This window comes from Pseudorca crassidens, chromosome 17 (assembly GCF_039906515.1).
Source record: "Pseudorca crassidens isolate mPseCra1 chromosome 17, mPseCra1.hap1, whole genome shotgun sequence".
Taxonomy (NCBI): Eukaryota; Metazoa; Chordata; class Mammalia; order Artiodactyla; family Delphinidae; genus Pseudorca; species Pseudorca crassidens.
Genome location: NC_090312.1, coordinates 33,352,742 through 33,375,343, shown reverse-complemented (window position 1 = coordinate 33,375,343; position 22,602 = coordinate 33,352,742). Strand labels below are relative to the sequence as shown.

At 40.3% G+C, this 22,602-nt stretch overlaps 1 protein-coding gene across 2 annotated transcripts in view; it reads right to left on the bottom strand.

The window, feature by feature from the left end:
• Positions 1-14,261, bottom strand: part of LRP12 (LDL receptor related protein 12) — an 84,032-nt gene extending 69,771 nt beyond the window's left edge. For both annotated transcript variants that reach the window (XM_067711505.1, XM_067711506.1), the window contains exon 1: positions 14,004-14,261. In XM_067711505.1, coding sequence (XP_067567606.1) covers positions 14,004-14,082 — 79 coding nt within the window. In that variant the 5' untranslated portion in view covers positions 14,083-14,261. The remainder of the gene's footprint in view (positions 1-14,003) is intronic.
• Between the last annotated feature and the right edge of the window lie 8,341 nt (positions 14,262-22,602).

The following is a 22,602-nucleotide window of genomic DNA, read 5'->3' as shown; positions in this document are numbered from 1 at the left end:
ATTAGAGTTTTTGTCTTTTCTGGAAATATGCCCAGGAGTAGGATTGCTGGATCATATGCTAACTCTGTTTTTAGTTTTTTAAGGACCTCCAGGCTGTCCTCCAGTGGCTGCACCAATTTACATTCCCACCAACAGTGTAGGAGGGTTCCCGTTTCTTCACACCCTGTCCAGCATTTATTGTTTGTAGACTTTTTGATGATGGCCATTCTGAGTGGAGTAAGGTGGCAGATACCTCATTGTAGTTTTGATTTGCATTTCTCTAATAATTAGCAACACTGAGCATCTTTAATGTGCCTGTTGGCCATCTGTATGTTTTCTTTGGAGAAATGTTTATTTAGGTGCTCTGCCCATATTTTGATTGGGTTGTGGGGTTTTCTTGATACCAAAAATATAATTTATAAAATAAAAAATTGATAAATTGAATTTTATCAATTAAAAAAACTTCTGTTTTGCCAAGGCCACTGTCAAGAGAATAAAAAGACAAGCTATACAGCTGGGTGTGTGTGGGTGTGTTTGTGTGTGTATTGATATCTATATAGATATAAAAACTCTCAAAATTTAACAGTTAAAAAATAAACAACCAAGCCAAAAATGTGCAATGGACTTAAATACTTCATCCAAGGGGATACAAAGATGGCAAAAAAAAAGTATATGAAAAGATGTCATCATTAGTCATTTTAAAAAATGCAAATTCACATCAGATGAGATACTGCTATTTACCTAACAGAATGACAAAAACAGAAAATACTGACAACACTAAGTGCTAGCAAGGATGCAGAGCCACTGGAACTTGCACACGTTGCCAGTGAGAATGCAAACTGGTACAGCCACTGTGGAAAATGGTTTGGCAGTTTCTTATAAAGTTAAGCATATGTGTATAACTTATGACCCAGCAACCCTACTCCTAATTATTTATCCTAGAGAAATAAAGCATATCTCCACAAAAACCCATATAGGAATGTTCACAGATAATTAATTAAATAGCCAAAAGGTGTTAACAACTCAAATGTCCTTCACCAGGTGAAGTGACCGACTGTGGTGCATCCATACAAAATGGCATATTGATCAGCAATAATAAACTGTTGTCCTGTGCAACAGTGTGGATGATCGCAAAGACTAAGCTGAGCAAGGGAAGCCAGTCTCAAAAGGTTACACACTGTACACTTCTATTTATTTGAAAAAGACAAAACTATAGTAATGAAAAATAGATGGGTGGTTATCTGAGATTATGGGTGGGGAGAGGATGTGACTATAAAAGATAGCAGGAGTGAGTTTTTTCGGGTGATGTATCCTGATTTGCACGGTAGCTACACAAATCTGTAATGTGTTAACATTCACAGACCTGAACACCAAAGGGAAAAAGAATTAATTCTACTGTATATCTTTAAAAATAAAAATTAAAAGATTAACAAACTAAACAATCATCTTAAAAGCTAGAAAAACAAAATAAACCAAAAAAAAGTGCAAAGAAATTAATCAAATAGAAAACAAGAAAATTAGTAGACCATAAAACCAAGAGCTGATTCTTTAAGAAAACCTAAAATAGAGAAAACTGTGATAAGTGTGTTCAAGAAAAGAATGACAGACAGGTATTAGGAATGACAAACGTGATATAATCACATGTAGAAAATATTTTTGAGAGCACATTACTTACAACTTTAAAGCAAATGTGGAAATAGAAATGAAATTACAATATTCTAGGAAAATATGACTTAGTATTTTTAACAAAATTGGCTCAAAGAGGTAGAAATTGAAAAGATAAAGTTATTCCCCAAAAGTACCATGCCCTTATAGTTGCAGGGTAGAGTTCTAAAAAACCTATAAAAAACCGTAACTTCTATTATTTTAAATTTTGTTGTGGCAAGCCGCCTACTTAGGTCAGGGAACAAAAGAATAAATTTTTAAAAAATACACAAAATAAAAAGCGGGGATAAATCATGTACCCTAATTCGAATTCTCTGTAACACCCACATACTTCAATCAAATCCAGCACTCAGTTCCTTACTGTAATGCAGTGGAAGAAGTAATGTGGAGTTGAATCCTATTCATACTGAATTTATGCAATTTTATCTGTGCTCACTCATAGTTTTCGTATGGCCCCTAAATACAACCATTTTATCTGGTGCTCAAAAAACTTCTGTACCAACGCTAGAGAGAAAACTGGATGTTTTGTACTTAATGAAAGTATGCTGTTCAGCACTGAATATTGTAAAACGTGTATACTGTACTTGAAGATGATTTCAGAGAGTTTTAAAAGAACTATACTTTAGCCTTACTCACTGACATCAGAACCTAAACTGTGTGTAGTGATTCCACTCCAGCTGCACAAATAGGAGGCTCCCCCTCTATCTCCTACCCTCTTTAACAGCGTGAATAGTCTTACGTACAAGTAATCATGTCAGTGGAAACACAAGGTCATACCTTCCATAGTACTGGGGCCATATTTTGGTTAATGCTATGGCTGCTACCTTTTGAGCAAATAAGTGTGGTCTTAAAGTATAATCACCCCCAACAGACTAGAAGTGCCCATCTGGCAGAACACAGTGGTCCTTCCCCTGGACTTGAGCTCAGTCTTCATTTAGCATCTCCATTTTACTCCACAGATGCCTCCTTCAGACAAGAATTCTACTTCTCATACAACCAGTCCATTTCCACTAAGGTATCTTATATGCTTCTTTGGTTATAAGGCCCATTCATAAGAAGGGATTTACTTCTGACAGGCTCATCTGTATTACCTTGCTTAGTGAAACAAAATTTATCCTCACTAGGAATGAAAACATTTCTCCTGTCAGCGGGACAAGGCTGTTTATTTTTGCTTTCTTATTGTAACTGTAGCTATACAGGTCTCCTTCCCTAACCTGAAAAGGCAAAATAATCACAACTGGAACAGTAAATTTTTTTGCACTGGTCTTGACCACTGAAATCAATTTTAAAAGGTGTATGGATTATAAGTGTGTCTAAAAGAACAGATCAACAGATATGAAAATTGGGAAGAGGAGGGAGGAAATCAGGTCACAGGAGAGAGAACGAAAAGGGGTGCAGGGAGTTAGAAAGCTGGCAGTAACTACAGACTGATTTCATAGATACAAACACAAAGTCTTAAGAAAATTAGTCAATGTATTCCAGCAGATTAAAAGATAATATATCGTGGGCTTCCCTGGTGGTGCAGTGGTTGAGAGTCCGCCTGCCGATGCAGGGGACACTGGTTCATGCCCCGGTCTGGGAGGATCCCACATGCCGCGGAGCGGCTGGGCCCGTGAGCCATGGCCGCTGAGTCTGTGCGTCCAGAGCCTGTGCTCTGCAATGGGAGAGGCTACAACAGTGAGAGGCCCGCGTACCACAAAAAAAAAAAAAAAAGAAAAAGAAAAAAAGATAATATATCGTTACCAGCTTGTTGTGGTCTATCCCATAAATGCAAAAGTAGTTCAACATAAGGAATCATATGAATGTAATTTACTCCATTCGTGGATAAACGAATTCATTTATTCAACAAATACTGTCTGGCATGATGCTAGGTATGATTCCCTCACATAATTCTGGCCCTCATAGATAACTTACGATCATCTTAGAAATGAAAACACTTATGTGTCAAAATTAAATATCTAATCTCAAAAACTTATTTTATACAGGAACTCATGTAATAGCTCCAATTTGATTAAGAATATCAGAAACCTATAGCAAACATCACACTTAAAATTTTGAAAAAAAGGGGATGGGAACCATTAAAACTAAAGGCTTAACAGATATCGACTGCAGAGTATGGACCTTATCTGGATCCTGATCCAAAGAGTTTCTAAAACTTCATGTTTATATGACAGCCAGGGCAATGTGTATATGGCTAGATATGTAATGATAATTAGGAACTGTTAACTTTTTAAGTGTGATAGTGGTATTGGACTTAAGGTTTGTTTTTTGAAGCCTTCACATCTTAGAGATACATACTGAAATATTATTAGATTAGGTACTTGGGATTTGTTTCAAAATCATTTGCGTTTAGGGAGTGGGTGGAGGAGTGGATAAAACAAGGCTGGCCATATAATGATCACTTGTTGAAGCTGGATGTTGGGTATATCAGGTTAATTATACTAGTGTCTCTACTTTTGAATATGCTTGAAATTTCCAAAGTACAAAGTTTTAAAATTGTTTTTAATTATCAAACACAATGGCAAAAAATCAAGCAAAAAAGAACAAAAACTAAATGCAAACACTAGAGAGAATCTACGTTATCAGAAAACCTTCTATGGATACTATTATTCAACATTATTCTATTCTTTTTTTTCAAAAGTTATTACTTAAAAACTTTTATTTGAAATATACATACAAAAATGCACTAACTGCAAGTTTATAGTTCCATGAGTTATCACCCCCAAAACCCATATCTGTGTAAACCACCGCTTAGGTCAAGATATAGATTTGATCAGCAGTCCAGAAGCTTCCATGGTACCCATCTCAATCACTACCCCCACCCCCGCCCAACCCCAAGAGGCAACTGCTCTCCTACATTAGTCTAACTTCTAACACTGTACTCATACGGTAGCTATAATTGTGTGCCTAACATTTTTTGATCAACATGTGAAATTTACCCACCCTACCTGCAGCGGTACTTTGGGGTTTTTTTCCTTATTTTTTTAAAATTTGTTCTTTTCCATTACCTTGTAATGAGAGCACCTTGTTCTCAAAATGTGGTCAGTGGACTCTTGGGAATTCCCAACACCCTTTCAGAGTTTAATAGAATACAGAAAGCTCACTGATTTCAGATTCCACATTGCAACTAAACTTTAAAAAACTACTTGTCAAGTTCTGGTGTAGCATCAAAGAATATTCACATTTATCTGAAAAGGCTACTAAAATTCTTCTCCCTTTACAATTATCTATGTGAAGCCAGATTTCTTTCTTATACTTCTTCAAGCAAAACATGTCACAGCAGACTGACTGCAGAAGCAGACATGAGAAATCAGCTGTCTTCTATTAAGCCAGACATTACAGTGATTTGCAAAAATGTATAGCAACGCCATCCTTCTTACGAAACTTTTTTTTTTGGAAATTTTAGTGGTCATTTTACATATTTTTAAAACATATGCTACTTAAGGTCACACGTAATGGGGTTGGTTTCTTGTCATTTTAAATGGGTTAATAAATATTTTAACAATCTCTCAACTTTAATTTACCATATTTAAAAACATATATATCTGTCACACAAAAAACATTCTTTGGATCCCCCAAGAACTGTGGAGCCCTGCGTCCCAAAAGTTTGAGAACTGCTGCTGTACGGTTTTCCCTTATGTGAATATACCATATACCATAATTTATTCATCTATTCTATCGCTGATGGACATATGGGCTCTTTCTAATCTGGAATTAAAACAAGCAAGGATACTATGAATATCCTTGTACGTGTCTTCTGACGCACGTGACGTCCCCACTTCTGTTGAGTTTATACCAGGAGCAGAACTGCTGGATCACAGGGCATGTTTACACTCAGCCTTAATAGATACTGACTGTTTTCAAAGTGGCTATTAACCATTTGAAATGTGGTTAGTCTAACTGAGATGAGCTGTAAGAATAAAACCTACACTAGAGGGCTTCCCTGGTGGTGCAGTGTTTAGGAATCCACCTGCCAATGCAGGGGACACGGGTTTGAGCCCTGGTCCGGGAAGATCCCACATGCCGCAGAGCAACTAAGCCCGTGAGCCACAACTACTGAGCCTGTGCTCCAGAGCCTGCGAGCCACAACTCCTGAAGCCTGGGCGCCTAGAGCCCGTGCTCTGCAACAAGAGAAGCCACCGCAGTGAGAAGCCCGCGCACCGCAACGAGGAGTAGCCCCCACTCACCGCAACTAGAGAAAGCCCGTGCACAGCAACAAAGACCCAAGGCAGCCAAAAAAAAAAAAAAAATTTACACTGGATTTTGAAGACTTAGTATGAAAAACATAATGCAGAATATTTCATTAATAATTTTGTATTGGTTACATGTCAAAATGATAATATCTTAGATATATCAGGTTAAATACATTACTAACATTAATCTCACCTGCTTTTTTAAAATTTTTAATTCGGCTACTACAAAATTTAAAACTATGTATATGACTTACATTTGAGGCTCACAATATGTATCTGGTAGGCAGCGATGCTCCGGGGGGAATATAGAGAGGTAAAACAGGAAAATACCAAGTGTGCATACTAAGAACAGTCTGAGATGCTTAGGAGACAGGCACCTAGTTTTGAAGAACCAGAAAAGACTTCCCAAAGGAGGTAATATGTAAAGGAAAGCTGAAGGATGGCAGGAGTTAGCCTAGTGAAGAAAGTGGTGGAGGACGGTAAAACCAGGCAGGGAGAACAGTGTGTGCAAAGGCCAGGAGACAAGAGAAACGTGTTCAGTATGGCACAAACACGGTGGAGGGGAAGGGCATGGTGGAGGGAGTGACAAGAGACAAGAAAGGGAAAAACTAGCTACATCGTGAAGGGCCTAGTGATGCTTCTATTTTAAGAATAGGGAACTATTGGTTTTAAGCAAGAAAGTTACATAATCATATCCTCACTTTAGAAGAGTCACTCTGCTGCTCCTCTGTGTGATGTGAGTGAATAAGGACTAGAGTCAAGTTGGGGCTGTTACAATAACACAAATTAAAAACTAACGAGCCTTTACATGAAGAGAACAGCAGCAGAGAGACGCAAACCTTAGGCAAAATCACTACTCTCAAAGCTTCAGTTTCTTCTAATAATACCTACCTCAGAGTTATTTTGAGGATTTAAGAAAAGCATCTTTTTGTAAAGGAGTTCTGTATTCTAACTCTTGGTAAAAGATTTTAGTATCACTAGAACAGGCAATAATAATTCCAAGAAACTGAATTCTATTTCAGAATATGCCAGATAAAAGATTCATGTCTTCTCCAACTTATTCAAACCTATAAGATACTTTAACAATCAATGAAATTAAGTCATAATTACATCTGAACGGTAAATTCCAACTACGACACATCCCACTGTGCTCCATTTAACCTCGATATGAAAAGATTAACACCAAATCCCATCTCTAAAAACTGAAATTCAAGTGAATTAAAGGTAAGTATGAAGTTACTCTCATTCAATGGTAAAAACATGAATGTAAAACGATTTCACTTCTTCACCAAACTGATACTAGCAGGGCAGGGCAGTGAGTTATAAAGTATTTGAGAGAACTAGAAAACTGTTCAGTTGGCTTCATTTACTTTGAAGTTTTGGGACCTTCTAAAGTTATATATTCTGTAAATAAACTATTCAATCCAGGGAAGAAAGGTAAAAGGTCACTTTATTTTTCCAAAAATGTTTGAAGTTCTCTAATCTGCCAACGCATTCTTTTTTTTTTTTTTTTTTTTTTTTTTTGCGGTACACGGGCCTCTCACTGCTGTGGCCTCTCCCGTTGCAGAGCACAGGCTCCGGACGCGCAGGCCCAGCAGCCATGGCTCACGGGCCTAGCCGCTCCGCGGCATGTGGGATCCTCCCAGACCGGGGCATGAACCCGTATCCCCTGCATCGGCAGGCGGACCCTCAACCACTGCGCCACCAGGGAAACCCCGCCAATGTATTCTTGACTCTTCTAAGACATACAGCAATCTTTAATTGATCACTTAGTAGAAAGCATTTAACTTGGGCAAAAAGTCCTTGAAATCTAACTTTTATTCCACCCTTTCCTTTTTGCCTTAAATACTCTTAAAACACTGTAGAAAGTTTTGTTCTGTACTTATTTCATCCACAAAAATGAACAGTCCTTAGAACTGAGTTCTCCACAGAACCCTTCTTAAGCCTCCCCCCTTGTAACTTAAATCCCCACTCCTTAGTGTCATATGCTATACAACTATTCACACACAATATCCCTTCTTGAACTGAGTATTCTTAACCTTCTCTTTTCTAGATTAAAATAAACAGAAACTTAACTTCCTAAGGGTCTAAACTGATTTACTCAATTATGAAAACAGAAATCACCCGCAACCTCTCAGCCCTTTTCTTCACTCTCACCTGATGATCTCATATCACTTTGAGAATTCTCCATCATCCTACTACAAAACCTACAGACCTAAGTCCACTTGAACTAATATTTTCCTCCTTAACCTCTTGTGACGAGAGAGGAAGCACCCCTTCCTTCCCTATCAAAGGGGCAATCCATACTCTTCTTTCCACCTCCACTGCTGCCACCTCAGTGTCTCTCACCTGCCTTACAGCCGAAACCTATCATCCCACCTCTGCTCTTGCCTACTTCTCAACAATCCACACAGGGGCAAAAGCGACTGTTTCAAAACAAAGATCACACTACAGCATTTAAACTGTGTCAACAATTACACTTAAACCCAAACTCTTTACCATAGTTTCCAAAGCCCTGAGTCCCTGCCTAAGATTCTAGCCTCACCTTGTCACTCTTATGACCACTGTGCTCCGGCTACTGATTTTATTTGTTTACCTGCAACACACCAGCTCTTCCACATCAGCTTTTTCCTAATTCTGGGTCTTTCACATGTTGCTCCCATGTGCAAGGCTCTCTTATCCCAGTCATAACATGGTTAGCTGTCCTTCAGGTCTTTCATTCTCCTCTACAAGGAAGGCTTCCTCTAACTACTCTGTGCCTGGTATTCACTTTGCTGTCTCCTGTTTGTTTTTTGTTAAAGCACTTACTACAAGTTATTCACTAGACTGGAAGTTTCACGAGGGCAGAAACCACCTCCACCAGGCTGTCGTGCCTTACATAGTGCCAGACGTAAGCAAGCGCTCGACAAATATTTGCTAAATGAATGAAAGAGTGAAGAGAGAGACAGGATTAGGTTGTGGTCCTGGCTGTACTACTTCCTAGTGCTTTGATCTTAGATAAGTGACAACTTCTCTGAGCTTCAATTTTTCTCTTCCATAAAAAAAGGAATAAATACCTTGTAGGATTTCTAAATAAGACCTAATGAATATTAACAGACTATGAATGAAGACCAACCACAGTATCTGAACTTAATTGAGTAAATGTTAGTTTCCTTCCCTTCCTTCTATAGTTTAGACAGAATTCCCTAAGCTAATTTCATATTGAAACTAGAGATAGATAGACAGACAGACAGACCTATCTATCTATATACACATCTACTGTTGCATCTACTTAAAAGGACTAATGACATGCATCTGAACAGACAAATTGGTAACTTGTATTTGTAGGATCTAATCCAATCCTACACCTTAGAAAATGGAGAATAAGTAGTATACATCTTACTCACCCCTCCCACAAAGGACAGGGTGGAGTGAGGAGAAAATGAAGAGAAACCAAGAAATGGGAGGGAAAGATAACCTGAGAAATTAGAAATCATTAATTCAACCTCAATTCCTAAGTTTAGAACAACCTTCATTTACCTATAAAGACCTGTAGCAGGAACAGGATTAGTACTCATTCCGAAATTCTGAAATAAAACATTTTCTATTTGCTTAAATCTACATACATCTCACCTATATTAAAGGTATATACCTCCTTTTTACCTTTCATTCTTTAAACTGTAATTTCATTGATAAGATGTAAAAAAAACACAACAAAAACCCTCCAAATACAAAAACGCCTCACATCAGAAAAACAAAAAGTTCTCATTGTTGCCTTAATTTCTTGATAAGCTTTAAATTTTCTAACCACAAAAATTAAGTCCTTTTTTCCCAAACATTTTTTTAAACTGCTGCTCACTTTTCAGCCTGACATCATTTTTATGTTTTCTTCAGAGATTATACTTTCTAGGAACGTTCTAAATCATTTACCATACATCATTCAGATCTCCTCCACATTCTCCCTGGAACACAGGTACCCCTCTGAGAGTGGTCATTTAATACTTTCTGCCTGGTAACCGCCTAGAATTTTGTGGAATGTGCTGCATGCCTTTATATTCTCCCTACGATATGGATATAATTTAGATTCTAAACCCAAGGAAGGGTTTATATTAAGCAATTAATTCAGTTTTACTCAACGTATTTTATGTAATCAAGGCTGACTTTTTTAGAAGTAATTGGAATCTGGTTTAGATTTTTTTTCTCATGTTCTAGTTATTTCTACAACCTTTCTAAAATTGGAACTTCTAGCCTATCCTTAAACTGGAAATTTATAAAATCCTGCTGAAAGTTCCATAAAATTCACAGAGAAAGACTCACTCATTAGACATAAGATGCAAGGGCAAAAAGAACATGCTATGCTTCCACAACATCTAGAACAGCAGTGTGTACAGAAAGAATTTTTGACTATAATAAGCTGAAAACCACTTTAAAGATACATTTTTGTCATAAGTTCAGTCAGTACATGTCAGGGAGAGTTCTTACTGCTCCCAAAAGCTCTAGCAGCAAGTAACCGAAGACTTTACCACCTACAACTCTTCAAGGCTGCTGTAAAATGATATACAAATACAACAAACATTTAAAATTACATTTTAAGGCTTCATCTAGGGCAGTGCTTTTACAAACTAACAACTGTATTCTATAAGTGGGTCCAAAATTACTTTATTGAGTCCAAACCAGTACACGAAGAAAGGAAGCAGGAGAGAAGGGAGGTGAAATAGGTTAAAAAACATCAGAGTACATCACAGGTAGTACCAGCAAGGATTATTTCATGAATTTTGTTTTGTTCTGTATACTGGGAGTAATATAAAATGTATTTTAGGTATTTTAATCTTCTAAAAAAGATTTGAGGGCTTCCCTGGTGACGCAGTGGTTGAGAGGCCGGCTGCCGATGCAGGGGACACGGGTTCGTGCCCCGGTCCGGGAAGATCCCACATGCCACGGAGCGGCTGGGCCCATGAGCCATGGCCGCTGAGCCTGCGCTTCCGTCGGGAGCCTGTGCTCCGCAACGGGAGAGGCCACAGCAGTGAGAGGCCGGCGTACCGCAAAATAAATAAATCAATAAATAAAAATAAAAAAGATTAGAAAACACTGATTTGGGAGACAAACAGAGTGGAAAAGGATAAAGCAATGGAACTGCCATAATTATCAAATTATGGCTTGGGAGGTGAGCAAGACTAACAGCTTCTACTGACGAGGAGATGGTTTGGAAAACCTCCACACATTTTAACAGCCAGATACCCCCGTGTGAGATATGAAGAAGCACCTTCTCCTCTTACAGCAGGCCTAACACATGCCAGCAAGGTCACAGCTGCCCCCACTAACTGTTCTTATCCCTTCAAACTTCCAATGGCAGAGGTCAACCTTTACCTTTTCCTAACTCTCAGGAACATTCGGTGCAGTTAAGCTACAGCAGCTCCTGAAAGATAATTGTTGGTCTTTGAACAACTACTCCTAGAAAACATTAACTGTATTCCATATCATAATCTAGAGTTTCAAATAAGGCTTTGGCATTCAGAAAAGTAACTTGGAAGTAAAACAGTCATACTATTCCACTAAAACAGTCACATTTATTAGTCACACAGTCCACTAAAATGGTCATGTGAAGAAACTAAGCACCAAAATAAAAAGATTACTTTTAAGGTATTTGAAATGTTTCAAAGATTCAAGGCACAACCTGGAGCCATTTAATATTACAGTTTAATAGATAAGAAAGAGTCACTCTGTGAAGGGTTGGTATTGGAACTGCCCAAATATCAGCCAATCAACCTGCATTTTTTTCACTGGGTCTAAGTTAAGGGTTACTCTGAATATTCAGTTGCATTAACAAAGGTTTCTCATTAGTTTTGAAGCCACTTTGAAAAAAACACACATTTTGCTGTATAAGGGACAGTTTCATAAATTACAGTGTATATTTTTTCTAAAGGCTCAGAACAGGTGATGGTACTTCTCAGGACGCATCCACTCATCACAACTACTGCATATTCAAGTAAAACAACCCCACTATTGTTATGAAAGCACACACACCCCCGCCACACACACACTATTATTATAGCTGCTTCTTCTCTAATATAAATCCACACAGGACAGAAGAGGACAAAAAGTGCAGCAATAAAGAGAATTTCCCCAAATGCAGAGCGAAGGGTTCCTTTAATCTCTGCTCACAGTTTAGTGTCCCGCCTGGCTCACTACCTCCGTTTTCTTTATACTTTAAAACTTGCTGTGTGGCTTGAGATGTCAACCCTTAGCATAATCACTTGCTAGTTTTATAATATGACCCCACACTGTTGGAAAAAGGAGCTTCAGTCTTTGCCTACTAACAATTCCTCACTAAACACAAATTCCCAAAACATAAATATCTGATAAACATCTACCAGAAAGTCATTTTGTGTACAAGTACAAAAGGATGCACCAGGACAAATTCGGGGGTTCACAGCCTCTTATCCCTAGAGGCAAAAAGAATTTTAGTTCAAACACTAATGACATAGCTCTTAATGAAAGCAGAGCTAAAAGAACCTGTTTATTTATCCAATCTGATCACACATCACTAAGACTCAACTCTGATTATAGTAGAGGACAAAGCTGGACACTCTTAATCACCCTAGATTAAAGATGCCTCTAGCTTTCTGCTCTCTCCTGGGCCATTACACCAAACCTAGAGCAGAGCTACACCCACCTTCAGGCTAGAAGAAACACATAATAGCTTATTGATCTCTGGTGCAGACCCAAACCCACAAGTCACCAAGCAAGTAGGGATCACAGCCACTTGATGCAACTAACAATCAGAAGTCATGCACTGGGTTTTCTGTTCAAATAAGCACACCACTGGCAATTACCACATCAAATGTGGACCAACTCCTCCCAAACAAAAATAAAAATATATTAATCAGGTCAGGGAGCAATACATTCTGAACCACACAGAAAAATTACTATTTCTTGGTTGGCAGTAAATGTCGATCTCAGTTCATTAAATTCTTCATTTCGTGTAATTTCTCAGGTTTTAAAAGTTACCGTGACATTCAATTCCATAGATAAATGCTTTCAAAAGAGATAATACTTGCTCGTAAATTACATGTTGACTGAACTTCATCCCCACCACCATTAGTGGAATTAAGTGTTTGTGGCAAATGACTTAGACTTTTCAGAAGTAAAATTTACCAAAGAATGATAACTTCTAATTATTTTCTTCTGAAGAAATCAAAGCACCACTCCCAAAAGTAAAGGTTAACTGTGTTCTCTGAAACAACTATACAATGTTTTAAACTGATGACTAAAAACAGTCAAGCCAGAAGTGGAACTCAAAGTCTCTCAAGCAATGAATGTTCCTTCCAATTAATTCCGTTTAGCTCTTGTTCTGACCCCTGTGTACTACGTAAAGCTTGGTCCTTACTCATAGCCTCAGCCATCTCTTAACCTCAAAGGAATATATGTAATACAACCCACAGACTGGAATAAAGCAACAGTGACAACATTAGCGGACAATGATGGATGAAACGCCAAAACGAACTGGGAGTCAGGGCAGACATGTACGCCCTAAGAGGGAGAGACTGAGGTGGGGCTGGAAACTATTTTCTGGCCTTCTCCCGCGTGCTGCTCCAGAGCAAGGGGCAGGATCCTGCATGCCCGGGATCAGCAGAGCCCCCGAAGTGCAGGGATGGGAAGAAAATAGCGGGCTGCTTTGCCAGGGAGTGGGGAAGGTGAGGGATCGGTGCGGTGTGAATTCCACTGAGGAGTGAACTTCCTGGCCCAGGGTGGGGGGGTTGGGGGTGGCAGGACGGTCCCGGCCAGCGGCGGGGGGCGACCTCCCTTTCTTTCTCCCACAGTCCTACATCTTTGTGTTTGTGTGTTATTCAAGGGGCTACGAGTCCCCGAGGAACCAGCCGGCCACCGTGGCCCTCCAGCCCAGGTCGGGAAGTCCATCCGCCACCCTCTAGCTCCCAGGGGGCTCCCCGGGTCCGGGACGCCCAAACACCCACCAAAACCCCGAGGGTCTGGAGACAGACGAATGGACCAAAGCATCTTCGTGTGTGGACACCCCCTCCGCTACATCCAACCCTCGCCGGGTCTTTGTCCCGCCGGCGGCCGGGGTCTCTGCCGGTTCCTCGGGGAGCCCCCTGTCCTGGAGGCCTCGGGGCCCGGGGTCGCCCCAGCTTTGTTCAGTCAGCGGGGCGCGAGGTCCAGGACACTTACCGTACACCCCGGCGAAGAAAAGCAAGACCAGCGCAGACCTCCACCGCGGAGACTCTTTTGTGCTCCAGCGACGGGCCATAACCACGGCAGATGGAGCGAGCGAGAAGGAGATGGAGGAGGCGGAGGTGGAGGCGGAGGCGGAGGAGGAGCTGGGGCCAGACGCCGCCGCCACCGAGCCCCCGGCTGCTCCCTGCGCTCTCCGCGGCGGCGGGAGGGGGAGGGGCCGCCGTCGCCGCCGCCGCCCGCGCGCGCTCCCTCCCTCTTTCTGCCTCCCTCCGGACCCCCCTCAGCAGCTCGCCGGCTCCCACCCGGGGCGGCGCGAGAGTCCTCCACGGGACGGCTCTCCCGGGAGCCGGGGTAGCCAGCGCCGGTACGCGGTGAGGGGGCGGCGGACGCGCGGCTCCAGCCACACGCCGCATAGGCTAGTCGGCGCCGCCACCCGCCAGACAGCGCTAGCCGGCACCCGCGCCCATCCGTGCGATCGGCAATCCCCTGGCCCGCCTGCCTTGGTTCCCAGCCCGCGCTCCGCTGGACTTTCTAAGTCTCAGGGCCGCTTTCCCCATGACAGAGGCCGGAGGAGCAAGGCAGTGCCAATAGATGAGCGAGCGAGAGAACGCGGGTCGATGGGTTCCCCCGGGCTGGGGAGTGGGGGCCGGCTTCGGCGCTTCGCTGCAGTCAGCGGTCTCGGGGCTGCCCCTGCGGGTTGTATGAGGACGTGTTGGGTGGCGGAGAGTGGCTGCGCGAGCGAGGAGAGTGGGTGTTCGGAGGCTGGGAACTTGGGAGTTACTCTCCCCTACCCCTTCCTCCCTTCCTCCACTTAACCCGCGCGGAGCTCGGAGTGGGTGGGCGCAGGTTAGTGCCGAGACCCCGGCCGCTGGTCGCTGGGAATGCCTGCTGGGGAGCTGGGGCTGGACGCCCACCCTCAAGGTGCCCGCGATGAGCCGGACAAGGTTGGAGTGCGGAGCACTTCCAGTCTGGCGTGGAGGTGGCTCTGACATCCCCCGGGGGGGCTGGAGACACCTCGGGGGTCGGGAAGTGAGAGAGGGGTTCACTCAGCGACCCGTGATTTCTCTATAAACATCTTTCTCCATCCCAAGAAGTGTGATTCCTCCTTCCCTTACCTCTCCGTAGCACTTCCTAAATACAATTGTAGTGACACTGGCACGTCAGATCTTCCGCCTTGTATTTGTAAAGTGTTTGTCGACACGTCTCATCTCCCCTACTAGATTATCATTGACCTTTACATGCACTCTCCGGGCTATTCAAGGAAGACCTACAATGCACTATGCTGTCCAATTGACACAGGTTATCTCTTTTTCATCTCTAACAACCTTGTGAGATAAATATTATTATCCATATTTTATAGATAAGAAAACGAGACAAGTTAAATTACCCAAGATAGTGTAACAAATGAATAGTTTGAAACAATTTTTCTTATTCCAAATTCAAGGCTGTTTCCTCTCTAGTGTACTCTAGCACAATGCTTAGTGCGTAGTAGGTAAATATTAAAATTTAAGATGAATTTCTTTGAAGGTACATTTAGTCTTTCCGTCTATCCGCTACCAATTTGTCCCCTTTTAGATTTTTCCCCCAGGAAATGGTATTACAAACGGTGAAAAAATTATTAACAAACAATGCAAAACCCAATAATAACAAATCTTGTATCATTTGGCAAAACAAACAAAATCGAGAGCTCCAAAAATGTTTTGTACCCTCGCTGGAGAAAAAGGAGGAGCTTCAGTGTACTTCATTTAACAATCAACAGTTGTCTGTACTAATTTTAGGATTTGAGATTCTACTTGCTTGATTCTTGAGATCTGTTTCCAGAAATTGCGCTGCCATGACCACTGTGTTTAGAACAGGTCACAAACAAAATGAAGAGAGACTGCACGGCATCTTCCTCTCTCCACTTTTAGTACCAGTCAAGGAACCCCAGTCCCAAGACAAGAGGCACATTGCTGTCCTCTGTCCCTTGACTGTTGTATTCACAACCCTCTCACCCTTGCACTTGCTCATCCACCCAGACCTGTCTTCTGAGACTTACCGAGTTCTCAAACCTTTTGGTCTCAGGGGCCCTTTAAAAACACTTAAAATTTGGTGAGGACTCCAAAGAGCTTTTGTTTATGTGAGTCATAGCTACTGATATTTATCATTTAGAAATTAAAACAATTTTAAAATATGTGTAAATTTATTTAAAATAAAAAAATGCATTACAGGTTATCTCTATTTTCCAAAACAAAAAAAAAACAGTGAAATGTGTGGCATTGTTTTCATCTTTGTAAATCTTAATGTCTGGCTTAATAGAAGACAGTTGGATTCTCATATCTGCTTCTGCATCCAGTCGGTTACAATATGTGGTGTTGGTTGAAGTATATGAAGAAAATCCAGATTCACAAAGATATGTATTGATAATTGGCAAAGAGAGGATGTCATGTACCTCCCCAGGGTCCTCAGATAAAATTTTGAGAGCTGTTCATCTAGGTGTCTATCTTAACACCTTCAAAAATCTAAGTATTTTGTTTCTTGTTGGAAAAAAACCTGATAAATATTCATTCTAAGGTATTAGAAGCTCAGCACTTCAGTGTTCACCAACCAAGGGTATTTATGTTTCATAAGGGAACATTTTATTTATACAAAATCTAATCCTAATAGAATATCAGACATTGGTAAGCAGCAGGGCACAGATTAGGTATTCAGTATTACCCTTTTTATTACCTAATCTATTGAGCTGAGTACCTAGATGTCTACTCTTAGGCTAATATATCAAATAACTCATATATGAGAAAGCATTTAGAAGTTTATAAAGCTATATAAAGTGGTCAGTGTCTTTAACAGTTCTATTGCAGTAGGAGTGCTGATTTAACTTGGCCAGCGTTCTGATCTATACCCTATAAAGCATAAAGCATTCTCCTGAGGCTCATGTGGTTCTTAATCTCGGGGTCCCTGGATCTACGCATGTGTTTCAAGGATCCTGAAATTGTATGAAATTTTGTGCTCACATATTTTTATAGGCAGAAGATTTGTTATTTTCAGCAGATTCTTGAAGGGCTGTGTCAATCATTTAAAAAGAATGTTTAAGAAAAATTGAATGAGGTAACTACTTGAGTTGCTTCTTAATCCTTTTCCAAATGGTTCTCAAACTCCTCAGGTACATGCATTTGGGAGAGGAGAAGTTCATGGACTATTTCTTTTCCCCTTGACATATTCGGAAAAGAGCCACCCACCCCCCCTCCACTTTATGGAGATGTGCCCTTAAATAATCGTTTTGTTTTGATTTTACACTTCTCTTTCCTCCCTATTTGGCTATCACCATATATGATGGTTTAATTTTCACTCTTGTTACTAATAAAAATTCCTTCCTTCCTGGTGTAGACCCTGCTCCATTTAGTAGCCTTTGAGAACCTCGTCCACTCCCAGTGAGGTTAGAATGGGAATTTAAGTCTACCACTGAGCATCATCTTTTATTGGAAAGAAAATTGATGGTAGTGGTTTTTCTACTTGGCATGCTGCTAGGCAAAGCTGACTCTTTTAACTCCCCCTCAAAGGAATATTATTTTAAAAAAGAAAAACAAACTTGATAAACACATATAAATAACTAAGAGGGAAAGAAAATTTTTTTTAAAGATTGAAGTTAAATAAATGAGAGATCTTTACAAGCAAATTGTAATTTCCATTGGAGGTGAATAATAGAGGGTAGCAAATGAGATCCATCAATCTAGGCAACTTCTATACCAGTTTCCTAGCACATTTATTGTGGTTATTATTTATTATGTTCTGTGCTCTGACAGCATACCCCAGCATTGTACCAAGTAGTCAAAAACATAATCCTGCCTATAAGCTAAATATCCCCAGTCCATACAGATTGACCTTCATGAACTCAACTTCTTAACTGCAAAACCTGATCGTACAGCATGCGTGAATTTACAGGGCCAACAACATTTGTCTCTTGTAGCCATATGAATCAGTTGCACCTACCAAGAAAAAAGGAGGGAAAGGGGAATTAACTACAGACATTGGCTTTTATAAAGAGATACACTGAGTGTTTTGTTGTTTAACTGCTAGGTTTCAAAATGTACATAACTGTGTTTTTTAAGTTCTTCCCATGATTGATTGAGATTATGAACTGGAAATGCTTATGGGATGGAATCTTATTCTCTACGGGTCCATCAGAAGTGAATTTAGCAACCGTGATGACAACCCAAGGACTCTTACATTGCTAATTTCAGGCATATACAACTTAACTGTTTGTACTCTGCCCAAGTGCAAAAAGGATTTGAGGTGCCCAGTGTTATTTGGCAATATAGTATATTGTAGTTATTAAACGTATAGGCCTTGAGAATTCAACAGAGCGGAGCCTGACCCAGGTGGTTAACCCTGGTCAAGTAACCTAACCTTACGTGCTTCGTATTGCCACCAAAAAATGGGAAAATATGGGCGCCTCGTTAAATTATCTGCATGCCTTAAATGAGATAATAATAATTGCTGACATATATTGAGTACTTAGTGTATGCTACGCCTTTAGTTCTCAAACAATCCTATGATGTCGATACAATTATTACCTCCATGTTTCAACTGAACAGACAGAGAAAGGTTCAGTAGGTTTCTCAAGAACACACAAATAGTAAATGGTCAGCATTTAAACTCAGGCAGTGTGATGCCAAACACGCACTTTTAATCATTCTACCACGTTTCATGTAAAGTACTTAATACAATGCTAGGCACTTAGTAGGTGCTCGATAAATGGCAGCTACTGTTATTAAACATATAAATAACATAAGCAAAAGAGTCCTTATTCTCTAATCTCATACAATTTAAAATGCAGTGTAAGTAGTACTTTTCTGTCTTCCTTTTTCCTAGAAGTAGCCGATACTCCCCTGATTTTGGTTTAAGTTAGACATAAGCCTCTTTTAGATTTCTTTTTAAAAAGAAAAGTCAATCTTTAAAGTTTTATTTCCTTGAGTTTTGGAAAACATGAAGCAAGCATCAGAGGAAATATAAGTCTGGTTTTTTGCTGCTTGTACTAAAATTTTTTTTCAGTGACCTTGTAGTCATTATTTGTAGTTTCCTTTGAAGATCGGAGAATCTTAGGTTGCTTATTGCCCTAATCTTCAGAGAAGATCTATGACAGATTTTTCTGATCCCGAAGAATACATCAAATCATATGAAACTGCTCAGTTATCAGGCCATGAAAACAGGTCATTTCTACTAAAGAATAGATTACTCCAGCGTCATCATGAAAAGAATATTCTCCTTGGAAATACCCAGGCAGGTTTGCATTTTGAATATGTGGCAGCTGTGATGGAAAAGAACAGTCTAATCCTTTCGATGTCTGTAGTCTACTGCTTCACTTGCACAGCAGGGGATGTGAAAGAAACGGTATCAAAAAGCATTTCAATACAAAAATTTTATTCTCATACTCCATAAAATGAATTAAGTGACTGAAGAAAAAAGTTAAACACTTCAGAACATTATGTCAGTTGGTTCTGGTCACCAGGGCAGTTAACTCTAGTCACCACAACTTTTTTCCACATTATGACTAGCTCTGCTTAAGTATAGACACTCCTGAGATGGAAACCCCAATTTAGAAATACTCACATATATAAAATTGTATAAACTACTTTAGCTCTTTAAATGTATGACTTAAGGGCAATTAATGGCAATTGGCAGGTAGAGACCAAGTTATATGACAGCTGCTTTAGCTGGCCCGTGAATGAGAAAAAGGACACAGTCCCAGAGCAGCTGTGCTGACTGTGCTCTCTCTGCATCAGATTCCCAGCGGTAATAACCTTCAGTATTCCAGGGACCAGGATATGTGGGAGGATGCTGTATTCCAAGAAGTCTGTTCTTAGTGTTATCCATCCTCATCAGAACCATTGACCTATTCCCTCAGGAGATTCCTAGTACAGGTTTCAGACCTGTTCTGGCAAACCACTTAATGGGTACCGCTCGTTAACTCAGAATTGAGACCTGGGACAGCCTCTGAAGATGGGAGAATTTACTAATCCCATCTATGGCCCCTGGACTGGCACATTTGCTCATCTGAAGAGTAGAACCAGCATATTCAGATTCTCTCATCTTCACTGAGGGAGGTGGATAAAGGAAACGAGAGAAAGCTCCAGTGAGACAGGGTCATTTATCTGTTGTGTTCACTGTATCTTCAGCACCTCGAAGGGGGCCTGTCTCCCAGTAGATGCTCAGGACACATTTGTTGAGTGAATGAATAGGGAGTTCAGAAATGAAATAGATCTCTGGGCGAAAAGGAGAAGCAAAGCTCTTGTTCAGTGTCATATTGAGGAGAAAGGACCCATGCTTGTCCTGTCATTAGTGCCCAGGTGGCCTGCAGAGAAGGCAGCTTGCTTTGGAGCTCAGGCAAAAATGGAGTGAACCATCAATTCTTGGTCTTTTAGGAAGAGCCAATAAACCTCACTTGCAGGATGAGATCCATATAACCTTGTGTGCTGAGACTCAAAGATATTGCTTAATGAGGTTTAAAAACCTTAATGAGGAGGTTAAAAAATATATTCTGGTGTTGAAGCCAGTTTTCTATAATTTTATTGCCAATGTTTAATATTTCCAGTATACTATAGGTTAACTGGACCTTTATGGCCTCAGCTGGCCTTATATGATCTGTAAGTTGGGCACTAATTTTATTGACTATTAAAATAAACAGGCCCTTTGTTCTCTAACCTAGTAGAAACCCTTAGAAAAGAAGACTTTTAAAAACGTTCTTCTTCAGAGAGCTGTGAACTAATGCCTTACTTCAGGTGTGCAGAGAAATTCCAATTCCATTGTCTATGAAGTTAAACTGTTCCTTAATATCAGTCTAAGAGGTGATGAAATCAGTGTCCAGTATGAAGTCAGGATCAGAGGGCAGAGAAGGAAACCCAGGTGGCCAGTATGAATTCAAGTGTGAATTCAAGATTTGTTTAATGTATTTTGAATTTCTGGGTCATCAGTCAGTCCCATAATATAATGTAAGTACAAAGAGTACTTTCCAAATTCCAAAGTGAATTATCTTTATTTTTTTATCACTTGCTATTATCAATATTGTCTTCTGTCCATTTATATGTACTTGCTAAAGTTGGTTGTTCAGCAAAATAAAATAAATACTCTCAAAATTAACTAGAATGTTGTTGGGATTTTAGTAATAATTCACTTTATGTTTTTGAATACTTGAAGTATGCTAAAGATTGTAAAGTGTAGAAATTCACATAACCTGACTCAATCACTTAAAGGTGGAGGTCTTACTCTGTCAGATCAGTTATTACAGATACAAGGGAGCTAATAATCTAGTAGGGAAACAGATATACCAATAAGTATAAGCAATATTCATTCATTCAACAAATATTTATTGAGTGCCTACTATGTGCCAGTCATTTTTCCAGATGCTGGGGCTGCTCAGTGAACAAACATGGCAACTGCCATGGCACAGGTACATGCACATAAGACACACTAGAACCACAGGGGAGAATCAGAGAGGGCCTCACAGAGGAAAAATATCTGATTTGAGAAACAAAGCATAAGTAGGAGATTGACAATAAAAAAGGAGGCAGGCAAGGGGTGATGGAAAAGCATTCCAGGCAAAAGAAATCAAGTGGAAATAGGAAAGGAGAATAGGTTGTGTTCTGGGAATGTAAAGTAGTTTGTATTGCTGGTTTAAAAGTAGCGTGTGTCGCGCGTGCGTGTGTTGAGGTGGGGAGGAAACAAACATATAATCATAAATTACATAATAAATGACATGCGTAAATGTGTGTAGAATTTATTCTGTAAGATGCAGGAGAACCTTGAAAGAATTGTGAGGCAAGGAGTCCTGTTCCATCTATGATGGAGCCTGGAATGGGAGGGGAAGGGATTTGAAGTCCTGTCAGGAAGATATTGCAGTAGCAAGGAATGGCATGCACTTAGGGGTGCCTAGTGGCAATAGGAATGGAAAGTAGGTAACACCATCAATAGTTGATCAGAAGGTAAGAATCCATGACCCCCAGATTTCAGTTGAGCAATTGGATGGTAATACCTTTCCTTATGATATGGAATATGGGAAAGGGAGTGAAGTGGGGAGGAAAGGTGTGTATAACTTCGAGGAGCACATTCAGATAGAGAAGTCCAATACCATATATCCCAGAGGAGAAAAATGGGCTCAAGATAGAAAACTACTGGTATTGATAAGACTACTTTTGGAGAGGATGAATTTTCCGTTAGAGAATATGAAAGACATCAGTAGTTCATAGAGTAGCGGTGGTAGAGGAACCAGCAATAGGAGAATGAAAAGAAATGGCCAATGGGTAGGAAGAAATGCAGAAAAGCCTGGTGTCACAGAAACCAAGCACAGAGAACTTTACAAAGAAAGGAGAGGTAAAAGGCCGAAAGGAGAGGTAAAAAGTGTCAGTGCCGAGGAAAGCTCAAGTAACAAAGGGCCAAGATGTGAAGAGGAACTGATATAACTGGCTACAAGAAAGTCTAGTGTACTTATCTAAAGATTTCTACAGGTATCTGTTTAGCCTTTCATTTAGATCAAAGCTGAACTGTTGGTGATCTATATATTCTGTTCCTGTATCTTCAAGAATTCTATCGTTATTTCCTCAGTCTGTTCTATCCAATC